At 43.2% G+C, this 21,877-nt stretch overlaps 2 protein-coding genes across 6 annotated transcripts in view; one reads left to right on the top strand and one right to left on the bottom strand.

Annotated features, from left to right (window-relative positions):
* KCTD19 (potassium channel tetramerization domain containing 19) overlaps nucleotides 1-11,190 on the bottom strand; it is a gene marked incomplete at its 5' end in the record, with an annotated part of 27,142 nt that extends 15,952 nt beyond the window's left edge. Inside the window, 8 exons of the mRNA XM_081016886.1 lie at nucleotides 1,159-1,256; nucleotides 3,259-3,419; nucleotides 3,986-4,208; nucleotides 4,380-4,511; nucleotides 4,950-5,141; nucleotides 7,639-7,789; nucleotides 10,324-10,629; nucleotides 10,999-11,190. Of these exons, the coding sequence (XP_080873012.1) occupies nucleotides 1,159-1,256; nucleotides 3,259-3,419; nucleotides 3,986-4,208; nucleotides 4,380-4,511; nucleotides 4,950-5,141; nucleotides 7,639-7,789; nucleotides 10,324-10,629; nucleotides 10,999-11,190 (1,455 nt within the window). The remainder of the gene's footprint in view (nucleotides 1-1,158; nucleotides 1,257-3,258; nucleotides 3,420-3,985; nucleotides 4,209-4,379; nucleotides 4,512-4,949; nucleotides 5,142-7,638; nucleotides 7,790-10,323; nucleotides 10,630-10,998) is intronic.
* Nucleotides 11,150-21,877, top strand: part of LRRC36 (leucine rich repeat containing 36) — a 23,585-nt gene continuing 12,857 nt past the window's right edge. Inside the window, exons 1-4 of one of the 5 annotated variants that reach the window (XM_081016899.1) lie at nucleotides 11,150-11,258; nucleotides 12,898-13,020; nucleotides 21,539-21,632; nucleotides 21,739-21,824. In XM_081016899.1, the coding sequence (XP_080873025.1) occupies nucleotides 21,749-21,824 (76 nt within the window). In that variant the 5' untranslated portion in view covers nucleotides 11,150-11,258; nucleotides 12,898-13,020; nucleotides 21,539-21,632; nucleotides 21,739-21,748. Of the gene's footprint in view, nucleotides 11,259-12,897; nucleotides 13,021-18,470; nucleotides 18,613-18,992; nucleotides 19,179-21,538; nucleotides 21,633-21,738; nucleotides 21,825-21,877 lie in introns of those variants that run through there. The other 4 variants (XM_081016897.1, XM_081016900.1, XM_081016896.1 and 1 more) reach the window with 4 other exon arrangements.

Here is a 21,877-nt window from a genome sequence, read left to right as displayed (position 1 = left end):
GCCCACACTCACCCACAATGAAACAACCCTTACAACTTTTCTACTCCACAAGGAAAATGTATTATTATAGGTTCTGGGTGCCAGAGTTTGTGAGCCACTCATAACTCTTGGATTTAGTAAAAGTTATAATTAATCAAAGTTTGACTAAACTGGGCCAAACACAGGAAACCCTGGATTTAGTTAGGCTAATGAGTCAAGCTGAGCCATTAATCCATTAAGAAGGCCAATAACACACACACTCTGGGCCCGACAGAAAATGGTGAAAGCCTCTCCTTGAGGCGAGATATAGCAGAGACAAAAGTCCAGAGTTTCAGGAGGGAGGGGCAGAAATGCTGTGAGCAATGAGGTAAGTGAACAGGAAAAGTGTCCCTTTTGCAAGCTGAGGCAGCAGGGATGGGTAGGCTAGAGCATGAGGCAAGCAGTCCATTTTATGCTGCAAAGAAGGTCAGACAGGATGTTGGAGTCTCTTGGAATATGCGGCTGCAGCAATGGGAAGAACAGGAACCTCTTGGGATATGAATGTTCTGTGCTCTCTCGGTCTAGACACAGGTTGTATATATGTGTAAATAAAGCATGTACTGTAGAGGTGTGAATTACCTTCAGTTTGTGTGCTAGTCTGTAACACTATTATCAAGTATTCCTGCAAAGTCCCAGGTTTAATCTCCAGCATATCCAGTTAAGGATTATTTGTATGCCATGAAGCTTTCTTCCTTGTAGCTTTCTCTGGCTGTCTCTCCAGAACTATCTCAGGCAGAGAAGAGTCTTCTCTCATCACCAGTTAATTAACCCTTTAAACTGAAGACGGTGGAGACTAAACCTGAAGCACTGGAAAGCTGCTGGGAAAGTAAAGAGCACCAAGCCAAGCAGGCCAATGATCTGACTTGGGATAAGGCAGCTTCAGGTGTTCATATGAACTATTCCACTAGGATGTAGGGAGGGGGACATGTTAAAAGATGCCCATAGAAAGCAAGCGTGTGACAAGGTGAGCTCAGAACCTTTCATGCCAAAACGCTAGCAGAAATGAAGTTTAGTGCCACCTCCCACAAGTATGCTGATACAGTTCAGTGCAAGCACCTCAGTGCTTTTAGGAAATTGGCCTGAAGGTTCAGACTATCAAAAGGCAAGAAAGGCAATGTCACACGTTCTTAAGAACTGTACCTTCAGTAATGTTTGCAAGTAAGTTGCGTACCAGTGACTTCCAACATACACTTTGACAATATGATGGAGTGAAAAGACTGTTAGTCCTGCTGCCCAGCCTGCATGTGAAAGAGAAACAGAATGCAATTTTAAAGGCATTGCTGCTTTTGTCAATGTGGTGAACACCCTTGATCCACAAAATCCCTCCCTATTGCAAGCTCATATACAAATGTTTTGCCCATGCAAGGAGCTGCAGATAATCTACTGAACTCGAAAAGCAAGTTTTCAAGCAAGTTTCCCCACCATTTGCCCTTAGAGCAGGGCAGTTTTCAGCTGGCCCATGGGCAATGACAGCCATACCAACCTACAGCTCAGCATTCATGCACATATTGCCAATTACTCAACATAATGTCATTTTTTGCTCACTTCTATTAATGCTTACAAAGACTCCTTTGCAGTTGCAGGTCAAAATTTGCTCTAGTCTTACTTCAGTACACTGTGGCAGAAAGTTTATAACTAGATTGCGGAATTAGATCTAGCCAGTGGGCCTGATTCCCAATTCTACCACTGTGGACCAATTTTGACAGCAGTAAATCACCTGACATTAGGTGTCTGCCACCTGCCAAAGTTCAAAGAAGGTCACTGTAACCACCAATCAGCTGTGAGAATGCATTCAGAGGGGCTCGCTGTAATCACTGATCAGTAGTTACAGGGAGCCTCTTTGAACAAATCCAAATGGAACATTTTTTCCTCTGCTTGTGGGCTTCCAAGAAGCATCTACTTGCCCATTGCGAGAAAAAGATGTGAGATTATATGCATCTTTGGTCTGATCCAGCAGGGTTCTTATGTGTAGAAAGTTGCTGCATATATATGCAGAATAACTTCAGTTTAATCATCACAGTTGCCAGCTATCACTTACATCACTTGCAGACAGTGGCGGAGCTTCAAGCTCCGGCAAGGCGGGCGGTGGAGAGCAGGTGGGGGGCATGGCTGGCGCGCGACCCGGGGGTATGGCGCCCAGCACAGGGAGGGGGCAGCCACGATGGCACCCTGCCGGGATCGTGCCACCAGGGGTGGTGCACTCCCCCCGCACCCCTGTTCCTCCGCCAGTGCTTACAGACAGTCCACTAAAGTCCCTACTTAGGTTGCTGTTTTTTGCAGATTATCTGAGGTTACTTGTACACTGCAATAATCTGATTATGCTGAAGTGTGCATGTTCTTGGATATAATGCATATTGCTCAGAGAATGTATAATAGCTCTCAAGATATGCACAACGGTTTCTAGCAGTAATGGTTAAAAGAATTGGAAAAATTGGGTTTTAATAGGTAAAAATTTAATGCTATAATACATCAAGATTAAAGATCAGGATTAAAAAGGAGGGAAAGGAATTGCTGGACTAACAAACTGAATTGGAATACAAAAGAGGGAGGTATGAGGAGGTCCGGGAAACAAGTAAACGTAAAAGAAGTGATGAAAAGATGGAATTGTTTTTAACTGTTTTTTCTTTTTCTTTTTCTTTTTTGTATTTTGTATTTTTCTTTTTATTGTTAATTTTCTTATTAATGTGATCTCTTTTCTGTGAAATTTTAATAAATATCATTAAAAAAAAAAGATATGCACAAAACATGCAGTGTACACAATTCTGCTAAAATATGCACTTTCTTTGATGTGTCTTGGAGGTTATGATATCACCTGGAGGATGTGCCAAATGCTGACAAGATACACATATTCCCCGAGGCCTCTTGGAGAATATGCAGTGGTTTATTTTTAAGCATTGGGGTGTGCCTGAGCACACCTGGCAGACTGCCTTCACATCCCTACAGTTACATGCAGTTATATACTTTTGTGTGGAATTCTGATTGAGCTGCTATAATTGTAAATCAGAGTATTATGGACATAAAATGCAACGATATTCCTTATAAAGTAATTTGCAATGTTAGTGACAATAAACACATTGTGGGGAATGACTACTTATTTTGTAACAACCATTGGTTCAAACTTAACGTTTCATATTCTGCTCTTTTATAGCTTTAATATTCCATGTTGTTCATTACTAAAAAGACATTGTTCCCGCCCTTAAAACTCAGTAAGACGGGTCAAATTAGTAACAGCTGACTTACCTTTTCCCACGGTTTCTAAAGGTGCCTTTTGTTTTAGAAAAGTTTTCAAGGCATCCTTCATTGGCTCATATATGATATCCATTTGATCCAAATAGGCACAGAGTTCAGGAAGCTCAGACATCTTCCGTATAAGTGGGAGTCTGCAAGTGCCTAACCAATTCCTTTGGATAAAAGGGGGAATAGACTTAGAAGAAATTACTTTATCTATTTTTGCATTTTTTAAAAAGATATCCATTTGATTTCTTTCCTACTATTTTGGCTACACATGGATTCTTTCCACCACCACCCCAACTCCCAATTTTATTTAAATCAGATTCATTAGACAACTAAGAAAAACTTCAGTGTGCCTAAAACCTTCAATTGCAATTGTGCACCTGAAGAACAGTAATTAAGGCTGGTGGAATGCAAACATGGTCAAGAATCATATAAATTAACCATCAAACAAACAATGCCATCAAAGTACACGAAAGTAAAACCAAATAGGTGTATGGTCAAATGTATTAAGATCAAAGCATTTCCCTACATATTTTGAAGCCACCAATGATTCCCTTTTTTTCTAGGGGCACAGCAATTGCTCAAAGACCCAGTCATGCTCTTTTCAATTTCAATTGAGAAGCTCCTCTCTTTTGAGTTTGAGCATAGTGCAAGGTCAATTATCCCACCTCACCCCAGTGGTCTTAGGCACACTAACAGCTAATTGGTTCTGCTTTGGTGCAAAAAGACATACATGACATGTTGAAAGAGAACTCCGTTCCCGGATATATAGAGCTTGTTCCCATCCAGGGTACTCTCCATGTGAAGCTGCCCCAGAGCAGAGTCAGGATATTTGACCAAGAGACCAAGCGCCATTGGGAACAAAGGGAGACTTGCTGCTTCCTGAACAGCTTGCGGCTTCTTCATGGTGCTTTTCACAACGCCTTGAAGGTCAGCTGTTCCCTCTGAGTAGATTCCTAAAAGGGAAATGTACAAATGAGAAATGAACAATTAAGAATCCTGATTATATTTTATACCTCTCTTGACTTTCTAATCCAGTGAAAGTCCCATGGCCCAATCCCCATTTTATTTTGAAATCTATTAATATAGAGATGAGTTACACTGAAAGATGCAATTAAGAACCACACCAGGGTTCCTCTTGTAGGTCTTCACTGCTTCTGTGACTTCGGGGATCCCCAGTGCCTCAGCCTCAGCCTCCAGAGCATCCATGTTGGAAAAGTTGTCGGGCAAAAGCATCTTCTCTGAGCGAAGAAAATTAGCTAGAAATTATAAAATGAAAAACACAAAGATGAGCCCAGAGTGTAGCAAGACCTCAACCCGATTCTCTGAACCTGCTCCCATAGGTACTAGCAGAACACAGTGCCACCCACCCCAGTTCATAGAGTTGGTCCAGGAGGATACTGTGGCCAACAATAATTGAAAGCCGCTGAAAGTTCTAGCAAAAGCAACAGGGTTGCACTCCCATTCACCACTCTCTTGAAGGTGACCCATCAGGGCACCAAGACCAAAACCAAACCTGAACCCACATCCTACTCCCACATATTCCACTTGCCCCAACATGACCTGTGGTTCTGAAACTGCCTCTGGTAGCATATTAGTAGTAGAAAGGGTGTTATAATAATTTAAAAAATGAAATAGAAGGAAATGTTTATTTGTTGCCTACTGCTGCTGCTGTCTTCCTCAAGGAAAAGGCTTACCTATGAAGCGAAACTCGCTGCCTTCACATTCTATCAGCACAGCATTGTCAGACAGCCACAGCAAGTTGTCATCATTGACCAAGGAAGGATATTTTTCAACCATGTCTAGTGGCACAAAGCAGTAATGCACTTCTTCTTCAGTATCTAGCAACGGAGTGTCCATTAGTCCTAGGGGGACTTTCTCATGTAATCCTAATAGGGAGAAAAAGTGAATGTCAGCAAGGAGCTAGGAAGACCAGAGACAGCAGATAAAGGACTAGAAATCTGAATCCAGAGCCTGGGGTCACACACACCATACACTGAAAGGACATGGCTTCCCCCAAAGAATCCTAGGAATTTTAGGTTACCCTTCATGGAGCTAAAATTCCCAGCACCCTTTAGCAAACGAGTTTCCAGGATTCTTTGGGGGAAGCAATGAGTTTTCAGTGTTTGATGTACCGTAAGTGTGACCCCAGTCTACACACAACATCCCATGCAAATAGCACCAGCTGTTGCAGCTGATAATCACTAGGAATCCCAGCAGGCTAGGAAGCAAGCTTAACCTTTTTTCCTTGCTGTAGTCCTGTGGGAAAATCCTCATCTGGAGCTGGTATTTGTAACTGAGAAGAAATTCTCCACTGGTGCAAGCAGGGGAGCAAAAATTCCAAGCTCATGATCATCTGTGCTGGCTAATGCTATCTGCATTTTTTTTAGACCCGACAAATTAAATACAAAGAAATAGTTGACCTCACATGGTTGTTGATCTTCAGCAAGCTTTGGGATTATCTATGCCAAAAGATTAGCCTGGGTCATTGTTAATTAATTAATTTATTTAATAAAATTTATACACCATTTGATTTAAACAAAATCCATAATACAGTTTACAAATCTGAAGTATATTTAATGGGTATAAACTCAATAAAGGGAATAGTAAAATCTTAGTAAATGTGACAAAGGAATTAAAAATGAAGGGAAATAAAGCTCTGGCACCTCTCAGAAGGGAACCACTGCCATTCTAAGAGAACAAGGCAGAAGTTCATTGTGAGCTCCAGCACCTCTTTTTCTAGAAAAATAGCACTGGTTATTATAATCTCATTCATATATATATATATATATATATATATATATATATATCACACACATTTTCTCTCTCCTTTCTTATTACCAAAGTACCCAGGATGATGTACCCAGCTCGGTAAAATGTAGTAAAAATAATATATAATATATAATATAAAAAAACAGATTGAAAACAATTAAGAAAAGAAAGGCAATTAGTAGTAACAATTCAGCTGAAAAGACATCTGGGTAAATAAAACACTTGACTTTGCTCAATTACAGGAATATGTGCCAGTGACTCTAAGGCAGTATCTGTATAACAGACCCAACTCTCTGTTGTCAATGAGCACCAACTTTCAGTTCAGCCTCCTACCTCTAGGGGACAAAATGAATCTGGTCTTGTGCCTTGCTGCCTTTTATCACGCCTCTGGGACCAAAAGTGACAGGAACTTGGTTTCCGTTTGGTTTCTCAGGGGATGTTTCTCACAAAATTATACAAATTTGTATTAAGAGTTTTCTCACAAACAACTTAGCAGTGTGCATAAGTTCAACTGCTAATTTCTCTCCAGAGGACTTAAAAAACAAACACACCACATTCAGCGCCTTCACGGGCATGCTACTTATCCTGTCATAACCCAGACGAGTGAAAAATAAAGCAAGCCTCATTCTAGAGCAAATGACCCAAGGGGCAGCACTCTAATTAATGTCAGGCAAAAGTTTATTAGGAGGAAGAACAGTGATTTGGAATGCAGCCAAACAATTAAACATCAACATCAACTCGTTTTATAATCCTACTGAGATATGTGATTGTAACTGAAAGTGAATGACTGTAATCTGCTCACCTAGCCACCTGGGGTTGCTTCTGAAGGTTTGGGAATACAGCTGCTAGGCTTAATTGGAATGAGTCATTGCAAGCATCTTGCACCACTAGTCCTCTCCTGTAAAGCCCTTCTTGACGTAGGGCCAGGGTACTTGAATGATGGCCTGTCCCCTCACCTGCCGCTACACTTACATCTGCATTGGAGTTCCTTCACTGGGTTCCCCCATCATCTGAGATATGGCCAGTTGCTATGAGCAAATGGGCTGTTTCAGCAATGGCGCCTGGTTTTGTTTTTAATTTTACTGAAGATTTTCTTGGGTAACAAAAGTACATACAGTGTTTCAGCTTTCAGTTCATAGAGTCCTTTCTATGGATCAGTTACATTCGATGTGAAACACTAATAATGTTATAGACATTATGAACTGGTCTCTCCCCCCCCCCCAGAGGCTCACTTGGTGACCACTCTGAAGTTGTTGTGCCACCAGGCAAAGGCTTCTTTGTTTTCCTAGGTGTTTATGCTTTTTGGCTGATGGTTTTATAGGGCTGCTGCTTTAAGCTTATATTAATGTATTCATGTGATGTGTTATTAAATATTATATTTTAGGTAGTCCTGTTAATGTATCTGAGGGATGGGGAGATATAAATAAGCAATGACTGAGTTTGCTTGGAGTCCACGTCTCCTGGGCTTAACCCGCACTCCATCCATGGCATCATGTGGGCTGAAAGAAGCCAGGGGAAGTTTATAAAAATTATCCAAGATGTTTGCTTATGATCACTACAATTGTCATTTTGGTCCTGTCTAACCTTAAGTAGTTGCTTACAATGGACTTTTACCAGTAAATGCTGGACTTTTAAGAGGAAATTCGGAAGGCTTGCTGATACATTTTCGTGTTCTCCAGTAATTCATAGATGCTCTTTCAGCTATTGGTATATCCGCAGGACGGACACGTAAATTATGTTTTCCTTCCTTCAAATTGTCTAAGGTCTGTTAAGACAGGCAAACATCTCTTAAGCATGCATTTTCATTATATTTAAACAAAATCACAGGAGCGTTAAAAGAGGAGGGCTGCAATACGGCATGGCGCGCATAGGATACTGTCCTTCGGCACTGCCCTCAATGTTGATTGCTTCAGGACAAAGTAAGAGTTCCTAAGCAATGCAAAGCTTAAAGTTTTTAATAAGCCCGTGGTCATCATCATCAATGTAAGCGCTATTCTAAGCTATATGATGCTATTTTCAGGCTCATAAAGATGCTTCCCTTTGGCAAACCTTTTATGTGCTTCTGTTCCCTCATTAAGGAGGGACTAAGGAGGAAGAGGGAAGGTAGCTTCTCTCCCTTTTCCTGAGGTGGCATCTGGAGAGGCTCAGCTAGGGAGGCTTCAGAAAAACACAAGAGCCTTGCAGCTGGCTCAGCCCAGAGGGCTAGCACCCTATTTCCATAGTGGCCAATCAGATGCCCCTATAGGGAGTCTGCAAGCAGAACCTGAGCTCAACAGCACTGCTCTCCCCACTTATGACTCCCAGCAACAACTCAGGTCCTGCTTAGTTGTCCACTCCTCTTGTCATCCAAGTTGGTGGCCATCACCGCATCTTGTGGGAGCGAGTTCCATAGTTTAACAATGCACTGTGTGAAGAAGGGAGTGATTGCAACAAACAGCATAACTGCTTATAGGCTCAGCAATGTAGGCCGTGGAACCAACTTATTTTTCTGTCTTCAGGAGAAGCCTAGGAGGAATCTGCCATAGATGTTTTTAATAAAGGGCAAGTCAGACCTGTGAAACCTAGCAAATAAAACCTGTATCCTATTCAGGAGTGTAAATTACTGTCAACTCAGACAGTTCATGGCTGACCCATTATAACCTGTCATAAGGCTCATCCAGACTTCCTTTTGCACTGTGCATTCCAGGCACAGGTCCACACTTTAAAACACTGTGTCAGAACAGTTTATTTTAGTCCCAGCGCTTTATCTGGGAACACTCGCATTTTACCACTGAATTGGAGCAAATGGCAATACAGTATGTGGAAAACCTGATTGCTGTTTGTTCCAATTCAGCGGTAAAACATGGGTTTTCCTGGGAACAAAAAACAACAGCGCTCAGACATGCAGCTTTAAAGTCCAGACCTGTGCCTAGAAACACAGCACAAAGGCAGTCTGGATGAGTCCTTAATGAGGGTACTGAGTAATTTAAGAAGGTGATGAATCGGTGTTGCTGTCCAATTCATTGTGCCTTGTAGGAAAAAAACAGCTTTAAGTAGCCCTGAAGCTCTTCATCAACCAGCTTGCACCCACATGTCTATGTGACAGGTCCCACCCACACCTGTTGATAGGCATCCTTCCCTCTCTATGTTCTCCGTGATGCCTCATCTGAGAACAAAGCCAACCTTTGGTCTTGGTGCCCTCCGTTTCATTGTCTGAAAGTGAGACAGGCAAGCAGCTGAAGACTGAGATGGGTCTTGTAAATCCTCATCACCTAGGTTTGGTTTAAAACACTGACACAGGAGGCACAATCCACTGAGAACTTTTCCTGCCCAGTCTATCCCCTTGAATGAAATGGAACTTATCTCTTGCTTAGAGGATGTAGAGCTAGAAGTGGAAAACTCAGGATGGGGAGGGATCATGCTCCATAGTACACTTAGGACTTGCAGGGTCCTCTTCAGAGTCAGCAGGAAAGTGGGGAGGGTGATCCCACAACAGTCCCATTAGTGAAGCAGGCATAAAGATGCCTCCAGATGGGCCAAGCCAGGTATAAATAGCTTCTGCTTTGGCTTCTGCCTAGACAAGAGAATAACTCCCAGTTTACTGTTCTCTTGGGCTTTTGTTTCCCTGGACTTCAGGCTCCTCAATCTAATTGCCTTTGCTCCATCTGCCTCAGTGCTTTGATTGCCAGCTTGAATACATAACTCAGATGTAACACTGAACCATGGCTTGGCATGAGGGAGGCCTCTCTCCTCTTGCATGCAGATTCCTTCCTTTGTATTCTGCTTGTCATTCACCACACACTACCCAGACATGCAAATTGGCAAACCCAGTTAACACTAGCCACCTAACCAGGGTGTACAAACTCACATTGGGATTCAAATCATGAATGTGAAGAAAATTATTAGCTGTAGCTTGCCAGTCCAGAAGCCACAGCAGCTTATGGCTGGCAAAAAACAGGTAGTGGGAAAGAACCCAGTTGTAAGATGAAGCTGGGAGCACATGAGTTCTCATGGAGCTCCCACATTCTAAGCCCATGTTTAAGCCTAACTTGAGTTGTTGCCTGCTTTGGCTTCTAATTCTGCCAAGGTTTCTGTACAACTAACACAGGCACTTGCTTTCCCAGCCAGCCAGAGCTGCACAACCATCCCTATAAACTGTTCCACAGTCCAAAAAGGACAGTTCCAGGGGAGCCAGAGAAGAAACTACTGTTGTGAAAGTTGTCCCATTAAACTGGGCTCTAACTTATCAGCCTTTTGACAGCTTACATCTTATTTGGGCAACAGAGCATGTTTTCAACCCACAGCCAGGAAAGGCAGTACCTGCAATAGTGGGGTCAGCTGCAAAAGCATGGCCTGCTCGTACAGCAAATTCAGTTCAGCACAGCTGGAGAAGGACAGCTTGGAGGTGTGCAGGTAATAGTGGACGTGCCTGAAGGTGTAACCATCTCTGTCAATGAACAGACGAACATTTTCATTCTGAGTCAAAGCCGAAACCTCTTTCCAGATCAGAGAGTCTGGAAACTGGGCAATTTTGCTTTTGGGAACTGAGAAGCACCAGCCTCCGACATTCAGGTGAATCAGCTCTTCCTCAGAAGATTCAGCTTCAGAAACGATTTCTGATTCTTCCTAATTGAAAGGTGGGGGAGAAATCAGTACAAGCTCAGAGCAGATCCTAAGCCTTTAAAATAAGCACACCCGGGAATTCCCCTCCCCCACCCACTCTTTTTAAATCTATGTTAAAAAGAAGCCTCTCCGATAATGCTTCGGATCCGAGGATGCTGTCGAGTACGGGGCAAGGAAGGATGCATGCTCCCCAGCTGCACATGCTCAGAGACGCTCTTTCCTGGCGCTGAAAAAAAGGCGGAGAGCGCGCTCCGGGGGGGGGGGGCGTGTGTAGAGGAAGACCTCCCCCGCCCCCGGTTCCAGCCCCGCACAGGGGGCCCATTTGGGGTTTCCGCTCTCTCTGCCCTGCTCTCCTGAGGGGATCCCCTTTACCATGTTGCTGGGCAGGCGGAGGGAGGGGCGGAGGACCATCCTGAGGGGACGGGGCAGAGCGCCCAGCCGGGCAAAGCAAAGGCCGGGCGACGGCGGCCGCTCAACTGCCTCCTTGGCTCGCGGCCTTCCGCCGCCGCCGCCGCCGCCGCGCGGTGTTTGCCCGGGTTGCCAGGCAACGCGCGGCGGCCTCATGGCGGTGGCGGTGCCGCTGAGCGAGGCCTGGATTCGCCGGCAGCCGGCTCTGCGGGGGCTACAGCCAGGTACTGACCGCCAGCTAGCGAGAGGGCTGGCCGGGGGCGCGCGCGAAGGGGCCTCCTCGCTCGGTCTCCCCAAGGAGCGCCCCCCCCCAGCGCCGCCATGGGGCAGCCTCCCCGGCCGGGCGACCACGGCTACTTAGGCCCAGCCAAGCTCAAGCCTACTTCCAAGCCTCGCTGCTTCCAAAGTTAAGGGACCCTTCGGTCACCGGGTGTGGGCATTCTGCACATGCTCAGGGGCGCTCCTTTTCATAGTCTGGCACCGTCCACGACTTCATGAGAGCATTCGGACGTTTCCAGGGAAGGCTGGCCGGTCGGGAGGGTAGTGTGGGGTAGGAGGCATGTGTGAAACAGAACTAATTCCCCTGAACTTTTGTTCCATGCGGAACGGCTCCCTTTTTTCTTCTGGCTTCTTCTCTTGTTCCCCCGCCCTGGCGAAACTACTCGCTATAAGTGCGCGGAGGAGAGGGGCAAGTACTCCGCGGTGGGGCCTCAAGAGGAGGACTCAGAGGGGGACTGAGTGGGGAGGGGCTTCTTTCGGGGACGGTGCTGGTCCTTGGGACAGGGCAGCCAAAGTACCTTGCTGAGTGCATGAGGCCACTTCAGGGATTTTTGCTGCAACTCAGGTGCACTGAAGCAAAACCAGGCTAGGGTGAAGCAATAGCTTTGTTTTGTTGTGAGGGGATCTTACATAAAAAGGGAGATCCCACGAGCCTTCTACAGCTTTCTGCCCTTGGGACCAGGTTGAGGAATTTAATATTGTTAAACCTATAGCAGCAAATTCAGTGCTTCCTTAAGCCCACTCAATGTGTTGGGCAGATTGCCTGCCTCCCTTTTTATGTTTTTAATACTATTTATAACACACTCTTCTCTCTCAAAGCAGCCAGTCAAAGCAGCTAATAAAAGTACAGTATTAAAAAGAAAACAAAGATAAATCGTTTTTTTAAAGAAAGAAACAAAGAAAGAAAGAAAATGCTAGATAGTTTGTGTTTGCACTCAAGAGAGTGGAATGTGATTTGAAAGAATTGCTTCTCATTTTCTAAATGCTCATCAGAGGCAGATTTAGGTGAGTTTGACCAGTTCGTTCACACAGTGCAGAGCCTAGGGGGCGCTGCAACTATTGTTTCAAATGGTGCGGAGGAGGTGCTAAATTAAATATTGAGACCCCAAGGTCCTCCGCTGTTCTCATCCAAACCATCTTTGCCTCTAGATAAACTGGTTCTGCAGGTTTTGAATGGTTACAAAAAGCTGTTTGATTAGAGGCAACAGTGCATAAAAAGAAATGTTAGTACACCATGGGAGCTCTTCTAAAAGTATTTTCTCTATCGTAAGAGATCCTCCTTTGAATGCTGCTTATGACTTGTGTCTCTTGAGAGTTATTTCTTTAATTTTTTTCAGTTTAGTGCCAGTTTGTACTATTGTTTTCTACCACAGTGGGGTTTACGGGTTGCAGCTTACTAGGACTCATACTTGTGGATGACAGCAACATATTTTACATCTAACACACACCCCACACACACAGTCAGAATATACAAAGCTAAAAGAAATCAGATAAACAAATTTTCTGATATGTAAAAAACTGCAGTTTAAGAACTGTAGGAAAGACCAAAACACATTTACAAATTGCCATTTTTTTCCAGAACAGGTGGAGTCCATCTCTCTGCAGGGAACCCATGCAGCCAAAATTGTCTCTCTTGGAGATGGCTTGAAAGCCTTTAAAAACCTTCAGTCTTTAGATTTGTCAAAGAACCTGCTTGCTTGTCTAGAGGTGAGTTCTGCGGCCTTTCATGGTTGCTGCAGGATAGTCTATTGAGAGATTAGATCTTCTTTCCCAAAAGCCAGAGCCTGGGATACTCCTGAACTGCGAAGCCGGTAATTGTGGTGATGAATGATTCTTGTTTCCCAAGTGGAGGAGCTTGGTATTAGTAAGAGGCATCTCACCCATATCCTTTCCTGCCTTCACATGTCTAATATGGTGCGCTAGCAGCTCAGTCTCGGAAGTGATATACACCTAAACTGTAGGCTGCAATCCTAAACCTGCTTACCTGGGAGTAAGACCCAATGAATTTAGTGGGCCTTATGGCTGCATAGACATGGTTAGGATTGTGTTCTTTCTGCCCTGGATGGGCAGCATTTAGACTTATAAAACTTTTTCAATTGCCCTGTGGAAACTCTGGCTCTTCCTCTCTTACCTGTTGCATGGCTGTGGCCATGGAAACAGGGGTTCTCTCCCAGCCATTCTCTCTGAAGATTTTGCAGTCAGGTATGGGATACTGTTATAAAATTAGATAGAAACCTATTTAACATTTAATAAAGTATGTACCTACACCTATCCTCTATATAATGAGTTATGTATCAATGTATGCTTTTATTTCTTTGATATTTTGAGTTCTATGCTATGTGGACTTCTTTGCCCCTTGCCTTTCTTTTTTCTTTTTTAAATTTTATTTATAGTTTTCATTTGTATACATTTCAATAATTTTACAAAAATCCTAACATTTCAAACAATTTGACTTCCTTCTTCTTTCTGCGGTTCCTTAAATTTGTCTTATCATTTCCTGCATATTTTAAATTAACTTAACTTATGCTTTAATTCTATATTCTTTTTAAAACTGCAGGTTATAATAATAATCCTGCCAATGTCTTTACCTGTTTACAAGTTGTTTGTAAATATTCAATCAACCATGTCCATTGTATTTCGACCCCCTGTCTTTCTAAGTGCTGTTTGCATAGTTTAGGAGCAGAATGTTTATGTGCAAGGCATTTTTTACCTTAAATCTAGGAAGCTATAGGGATGGGATGATAAGGACTATTTTGAAGGTCTGGTTGTCAATAAAACAACAGTAAGTAGGTGAAGCAGAAGTCCTGAGGCTCCAGAGTATTGTGGTACACGAGATAATAGAGACAAGAAGATAATGAAGTGGAGCAAGACAGTTTTTAACTCCTTGATCTGTGACCTCCCTTTATTCTATGAGCTAATGCTTGTACAAGAAGATCAAACGTATCCATTCTTAAGGAAATCAGCCCTGAGTGCTCACTGGAAGAACAGATCGTGAAGTTGAGGCTCCAATACTTTGGCCACCTCATGAGAAGAGAAGACTCCCTGGAAAAGACCCTGATGTTGGGAAAGATGGAGGACAAAAGGAGAAGGGGACGACAGAGGATGAGATGGTTGGACAGTGTTCTCGAAGCTACAAACATGAGCCTAATCAAACTGCGGGAGGCAGTGTGGCGGAAATGACTGGCAGAATCCGTGACCAGGGAGAAGAGTCGGTGGAGGAAGATTGGAAGAAATTCAAAGATTATCTTCAGAAACACTGCAAAATTAAAGAATGTTAGAGTGATGTTGGATCGAAAATAAGTGGTTTCCAGTTGTACAGGTTAAAGTTATTGATAGACTAAGATTAAAGATTAGGATTAAAGATGTTTAAGGAAATGGAAATTTGGTACTTAAGAGGTAAAATTTTAATGCTATATTACATTAAGATTAAAGATTAGGATAAAAGAAGTTTAAGTGTTATATATTATATTAAGATTAAAGATTGGGATTAAAAAAGTGGAAAAGAAATTGATGGACAAACAATTTGGACTGGAATACAAAAGAGGGAGGTATGAGGAAGTCCAGAAAATAAGTAAATTCAAAAACGGAAATGGAAAAGTGATATTGTTTTTAATTGTTCTGGTTTTTTTTGGGTTTTTTTTGTATTTTGTTTTCTGTGTTTTCCTTCTCTGTTTGGATTATGTATTGTGTATTTTTCTACTTCTATTTTTATGTTTTTCTGTCTAACTTTTTATTGAAACCTTAATAAAAATCATTTAAAAAAAAAAAAAACCTGCGGGAGGCAGTGGAAGACAGGAGTGCCTGGCGTGCTCTGGTCCATGGGGTCACGAAGAGTCGGACACGACTAAACGACTAAACAACAAAAATGCTTGTACAACTTAAACTCACACAGGGACAAGCAAAGGAGGACGCCTTCACGCCAGTGTGGCTCCCCTTTATCACATATACAGCCCCACAAGACAGTGTCCTATCCCACCACACCCCACAACAACATACAAATCAATATGGCTAATCTGACCCAACAACACCCCCCCACACATGCAAACATACCACATTGCAATCAACAGAACACAACCAACCAAGCTCTGGATCCGCTAATATTTTGTACCACCACCAAAAATAGATATATAAATAAATAACTCACATGACGCTGACACAAAAACCCTAAACAAACACTATGCAACAGAATGAAAAATCATTTTCTCCCCATCTCTCTCTCCCCCCCTTCCCCCCCAGCCACATAATGTCTATGTTAACAGTGTCGCATACTGAATGTAAATGAACTCTGAAAAAGACTCTCTGAATTGAAAGTGGAGACACCATATGTTCTTTTGCGTTGCACAATAAAATCTTTAATAAAAATATAATTTAAGCAAAGAAACAAAAAAAAACTTTGTAAAAATGTGCTTTGGAGCAGTTCTCCTAACTTCTGGTTTGGAGTAACTGTCAGTATGGCAATAGTTTCTTTGAATAAACTGGGTTCCTACCAGGAAGCTCAGCTTGCATATCTGTCTTGGATTTCTTTCTTTAAGGTTTTATTCCCTCACCTGGGCATGAACCATTGGGAGGTGGTTTAGAAGCAAATCTCTAGTACAATGCTAAGAACAGAGATGCAGCTCTATGCTGGCTTCCTTGTGTTTTCCAGCACAATTCACGATTGTACCAACCTTTTACAGTTATTTGAGAATGTTGACAATATGTGGAAATATAAAGGCAATTGTGCAGATATTATATATTTTGAAGGAAGGGCCACCTTCGTGGCAGAGCAGCTGTTTTGCATGCAGAAGGTCTCAGGTTCAATTCATGGCATCTCCAGGTAGGGCTGGGAATGTTCCTTGCCTGAAACCCTGAAACACTTCTGACAAGAGTCTTTCTCTTAAGCCAATTTACCAGTTGCAGAATTGTGTGTTCTCTTATGGATCAATAACTGGTTTAATACCAGGAAGCAGATTGTAGGAAAACGTTTATCTTTTGCACAATAGTGCAATATTTGAAATTTTTTAAGGCAAAAATAATATGCAAATGTTCATAAATAAATAAAAGCATGCAACGTGGCTCCTGAAGGCTGGGGCTGGTGCCTGTGATGAGGCTGGAGTTAAGGCTATAGTTTGGCTGTCCGTGTATTGTGAACTGCCTTCAGATTTTTGGATGAAGGGCAGTATATAAATTTAATAAATAATAAAATAAATTTGGACTGAAAGGTGGGTGTACAGCGGTAGTAGTGGGTTTGCAATAAGAGTTTTCTGAGCCACAGAAAAAGCCAGAGGTGGAGGTGGGTGGGCAAGTCAAGAGAGAAGGCAAAAGACAGGCATCTCCAAGGAAGAGTGTGAGGCACTAATGTGATGGAGGGATAAACCTGCACTGGAGGCTGTTAGGTCCAGGAGCAAGGGACAAAGAGTGGTGCTGAGCCCTGACTGCCCTCTGGCACAAGAGGGGTCTAAGAATACTCTGGAGGGTTTGTTCCTGTGGAGAGTACCACAGGGCTATTTAATTTATTCACAAATAATCTGGAGGTACAGGAGGCTTACTTTCCACATTAAGTGACAGTGTGTATGAGCTCATAGTCATTTAGAATGACGAAAATGCAAGCAGATTGTGAGAAACACCAAAAGAGCTCTCCAAACCAGTGTTTCCCAACCGGGGACATATGGCCCTCTGGGCCCCTCTACGATATTTCAAGGGGCCCACGGGTGAAAATTGCGTAAATGGGGTGGCCACAGAGGGAAGTGAGAAGTGAAGGAATATATATATCTACTTGAACAATCACAAGAGGGTAAGAGGGCATCTCACCAGGGCTTAGCACTCTTTTTTGCCATATGCATTTTCTTGGAGCAGTCCTGGTTTGTTTCCCACAGGAGAGGGCGATCGCTGAGGCTCCTGTTTTGACTGGTAGAGCCAGCGATCCAGAACCCCCAGGTCAGTGCTGGGTTAGGGTGGCAATGGGTAGGGCTGGGAGATCTGGAGCTGCTTGTTGCTGTCACCACTGCTAGGCCCAGTGGCAGTCTGGGCCTGACTCTGCAAGGTGCAGGGTGCAATCAACTCAAGCACCTAGTGGATTAGGGCTTTCAGATGTTGCCAAGAGGCACAGGGCCTGTTGGCAGCATAGGCCCGGCTCTGCAAGGTGTGGGGTGAAATCCACTCAGTGCTTAGGCGAGCAGGGTCATCTGGTGCTGCTGACTTGCATCTAGTAAATAGCTAAGTACGGTATTTACTCAGAAGAAGGCTGCACTGAGTTCAGTGGGCCTTACTTCCAGGTAAGGGTTTGTGGGGGCTGTAGTGTTTTATCTAGGCAGCCAGGGCTCCTTGAGATGACAAGAGCTTTTTTTTTTAATTCTCCCATATATACAGAACTCCCTATGTGCATTTTGGATTGTATTTGTAGGTTTCCCCCTCTGTGTCAAATAATTGGGGTCAAACAAATGTTGTTTACTTTTTTATAATACTTGGAAGATGGCTCTCCCTCTGAAGGTTCTGAACTCTCCTTCCTTGGAGGTTTCTAAGTGAAGGTTGAATGCTGGTCTCGCAGGGCCCACCTTTCTCATTGTTTCCTCACACTGGTCTGGCCTAATATATTGCCCATCTCTAGCACCACACTGGAATGCTGTGTGTCCTTGATAAAGGATAGCAAAGAGTTGGAAAAGATCAACCAATTTTGTTCAGGCAGATAAAGTATATTCTCAAGAGGAAAGCCTTAAGCATTTGGAGCCATTTAGTGTCAAAAAAGGTAACTGTGATAGACCTGATGGAGGTTTATAAAACTATGCATGTTATGGAGAAAATGCACGCTCTCCCCCACTTCCAATGTATTACTCGCTCAGTTGGTGAGATCAAGTTCAGTGCTTAAAGAAACATTTTATTTTCAAATTGCAACCTTGTCTTTTTCTCCATGCAGGGTCTTGAGTATTTACAATTGTTACAACATCTGAATTTGTACTATAATCATGTTTCATCCTTGCTGGAAGTTGCCCGCCTTCAAGCGTTGCCTCTCCTTAGAGAGCTGGACCTGCGTCTCAACCCTGTAACCAGGAAGGAATCTGATTATAGACTGTTCACTGTGTACAGATTACAAGCTCTGGAGATGCTAGGTGAGAGATGAAGCAAGGAGGGACAGTAGAGGTCATTTCTATGATGCTGGCATAAGGGCAAAGCTTGTCACTGTTCCAATTGTTTACTCAAACATTGCAGTCATGGCTTCAGCCAGTAACTACAAGTAGCTCTGTCCCCCAGTCTCATGGGGAGCTACGTCGATGGTCAGGATACCAATCCCAAATTCTCTTTCCTGACCAACAGATGAGGCAGGTGAGAGTGCATTGCCCCCATAAATTTAAAGTAGATGGGGAACTCTCTCTCTCTCTCTCTCACACACACACACACACACACACCGCACCACTGCTTGTGGATCCTATCTGCCTCTAAAACATTGCCTAGACACCCACCCCTCCATGGTCTGACACCATAGTTTGAGAACCTCTGCTTAATATTATTCAGCAGTCCTAGAACTGAGCCTTCCCCCTTTTCTTCATGACCCTGTGCACTGTTTCTAGGGAGTGTGCCCATGAAAGGGCGTGTGTTTGTGGCTGTACTGTGTACTAAGGGCTTTGCCTTCTGTTGCTATGGAGAAGCATATTATGCTGTCACAAATCTTTGCCTCACTGAATCTTCCATTTTACTTGTGCTCACTTTGGATAGCTAGATTAGTCAGTAGTCTGATGTTTTTGAATGAAAACTGCAGGTCCCTAGAGTTTAAGATTAGACTGAACTGCTGCTATAGACCATTTGTTTTCCTCCAGATGCTACCTGTCATGCATGGTGTATCTTCTTGAAGAACAACCAATCTTGATACAAAGACTGGAAGGTGTGGTGGAGTAAGTTTGGAGAGAGAGAACGGGGAAATGGTGACATATAGCCAACTGTTGCTTCTATATAATGAACTTAGAAAGCAAATTGGGAGCATAAACCATATTCTGTACCTTTAACCGTAGCAAAATTCCAGTAAATGTTTGAGTTTTGATTCAGTGAATACCATGCCTTATTTCTAGTTTGCATCCATCTACCTTGAAATTGTCCTGCATCCTTCTTTGCAGTATTCTCAAGCATAGAATAGGGCTGGACAGAGCTGTACCTAGGAGTTGGTGAAACCGGCCTCCGCCGGGGGCGGGGTGTGTGTGGAAGCCGTTTGGGTGTGTGGGAAAAATCACCATTGGAGATTGACTGGGAGATGAAGTGGCACTAGCCCGCTTTTGGATCCTGCAGCACAGGGCAAGAGAGGAGAAGGGAGAGAGGGCTTTCAAAATATGTCTACCCCCACCCTGCAGTAACTGCCTTTCAGTCAAACCTAGTGAGTTGGCAAAGCTCAGCAGTCACAGATCAGGACAGGCTGCTGCAATGATGAGCCCTAACAGCAGCCACTTCCTTTTGCTAGGAAGGTGTCAGACCAACTCTGTGAAATATATATGCCTGAGTAGAGTTGCAAATTTAGGCAGCAATATGAGAGTAAATCCTATTGAACTGAATGGGGCTTATTTCTGAGTAGGCCTGCAGAGAAATGTGCTGCTTGTCAGTTTTTTTGGCATCAGAGATACAAATCTTACTGTATTAAACAACATGTTCAACAACATGCTGAATATATAGATTTGGGCTCATGTTGGGGAGGGACACATTACTTTGTCAGTATTTTGCACTGACGCTCACTGGAACATTTGCTTTTAAAAATAAACTGCACCCCAAAATAGTTCAGTTAGCAAAGGATCTGGCCTGTGCTCCAGTCTATAAGGCTTACCAGGATTTCGAGTACTTGGGCTGTGTAAAATATAGTAATTTCTAATGTGGCTATTGCAGTAAAGTATTTTTTATTCCTGAGGAGGATGTAATACAGCTCCTTGCTGAGGATACAAGGGGCCCTAGGGCATCTCTGTGGTCAGATGCCCTGAGTGTTGTCAATGTATTTCATGAACAATACTAGAATGCCGCTTATGAAAAGAGGCACAGAAGTGAGCAGAGATTGCCCTCGCATGTGGCATTCTAAACGAATGTTAGGCAATATGGTGCCTAAAACTGTGGCCTAGTTCATGTGTAGTGTTTATCCATGGTTTATTAAACTGTGGTTTATTTGATCACCCAAACCCTGGCCAGCAGCGTAACCATGGCTTGTTAACCACAAACCAACCACATTCATAAGCCATGGTTTGTTGTTGGATTACAAACCTTAGTTTATGCTAACTATTGCTTAAACATTGCATGTACGGTAGGAAAGACCTCTATGTCTGTTCAACTTGCACATTTCACATTTGGAAGTTAGCCGTTAGATGGAAAACAACACTCAATTCATCAGGACTGACACAGAGCACAGAACATAAAACATACATAGTTTTATAGTTACATCAAAATAAAAAAAATAGCACATTACAGCAATCTTTCTGCATTTTGGAGGTGTGTGTGTGTGTCAGATATACAGAAACAGTCTTCATTCCATGCTTCTTCCTTCTTCCTTGGAATTGGTGGGTTTATGAGGGGCCTGTTAGAGATTTCTGTATTTACTTGCAAGATCACAACTCCAAGGATTGGGTGAAATATGACTTTCTGGTGTTGTGAGCCAGTAGGGTGTAAAGCAGGGGTGCCCAATTTTTTTTCAAAGAGGGCCAGATTTGATGAAGTGAACATTCGTGAGTTTTTTTTTAGGCTTGGAGGATTGAAGTTTTGAGCTATTTAAAGGATTTAACCCCAAAGTTTTTGAGCTTTTTGGGGGATTGAAGTTGGTGAGCTTTTCTTAGGATTTTAACCCAGGACATATACTGACACGTGGGCCAGATTAAATTGACCATCGGGCCGGATTAGGCCCCCGAAACAGACTTTGGACATGCCAGGTGTAAAGCATAGGGAGACATGAGAGACCCAACTTGGGCATGGTTCATTGCTGATGTGATGCTGTAAAGTGGGATATTAGTATTCTAAACAAATGACACCAAGCCTACAGGCAGAAAAATGGCTGTCTGCCTCCATAATTTCTAGTGCTGCTGCTGCCCTTTATTTCTGACACTTTGGTCCAGGAGTGGAGAATTGTTATGGCTCTGTGGGCCAGATCTTTATCTGGCTCCACCTCTGCAGGCTAATTCTAACAGATTGGTAGGGTAGCCCATCTGTCAATCACATGGCACCATTATGATTTCACATGATTGCTACCGTTCTTTGAAGCCAGTCATTGATCCTGCATTTTTTTTCTTCATAGATGAAAGAACTATTAGGAAGCGTGAGAGAAAAGCTGCCCACCTGCATTTTAACCTCAGGAGCAAAGAGGACCCATTGGAAAAAGACGAGTCAAGGTATGGAAGTGGCCTGCTGAAAAGTAACACTTTGGATGGGAAAGGAGGTGCTTGATAATGAAGGTTACCTTAATTCTAACATCGCTGTTGTTAAATTTACCTCTAGGGAAATTACAATGAGGAGTGAAGTGCTGGACCAAGAGAGCTTTGCAACATCCAGTATGAATACAGAGAGCAACAGGACACGTACTGGTAGGTTTTATGAGACAATCACACTGGGATTGGAAAACCTCAATATGCTTAGC

This window comes from Podarcis pityusensis (genome assembly GCF_964106645.2).
Source record: "Podarcis pityusensis genome assembly, chromosome: 8".
Classification (NCBI taxonomy): domain Eukaryota; kingdom Metazoa; phylum Chordata; class Lepidosauria; order Squamata; family Lacertidae; genus Podarcis; species Podarcis pityusensis.
Note: the sequence above shows the minus strand (reverse complement) of the source record. Positions and strands in the feature narration are given on the sequence as shown.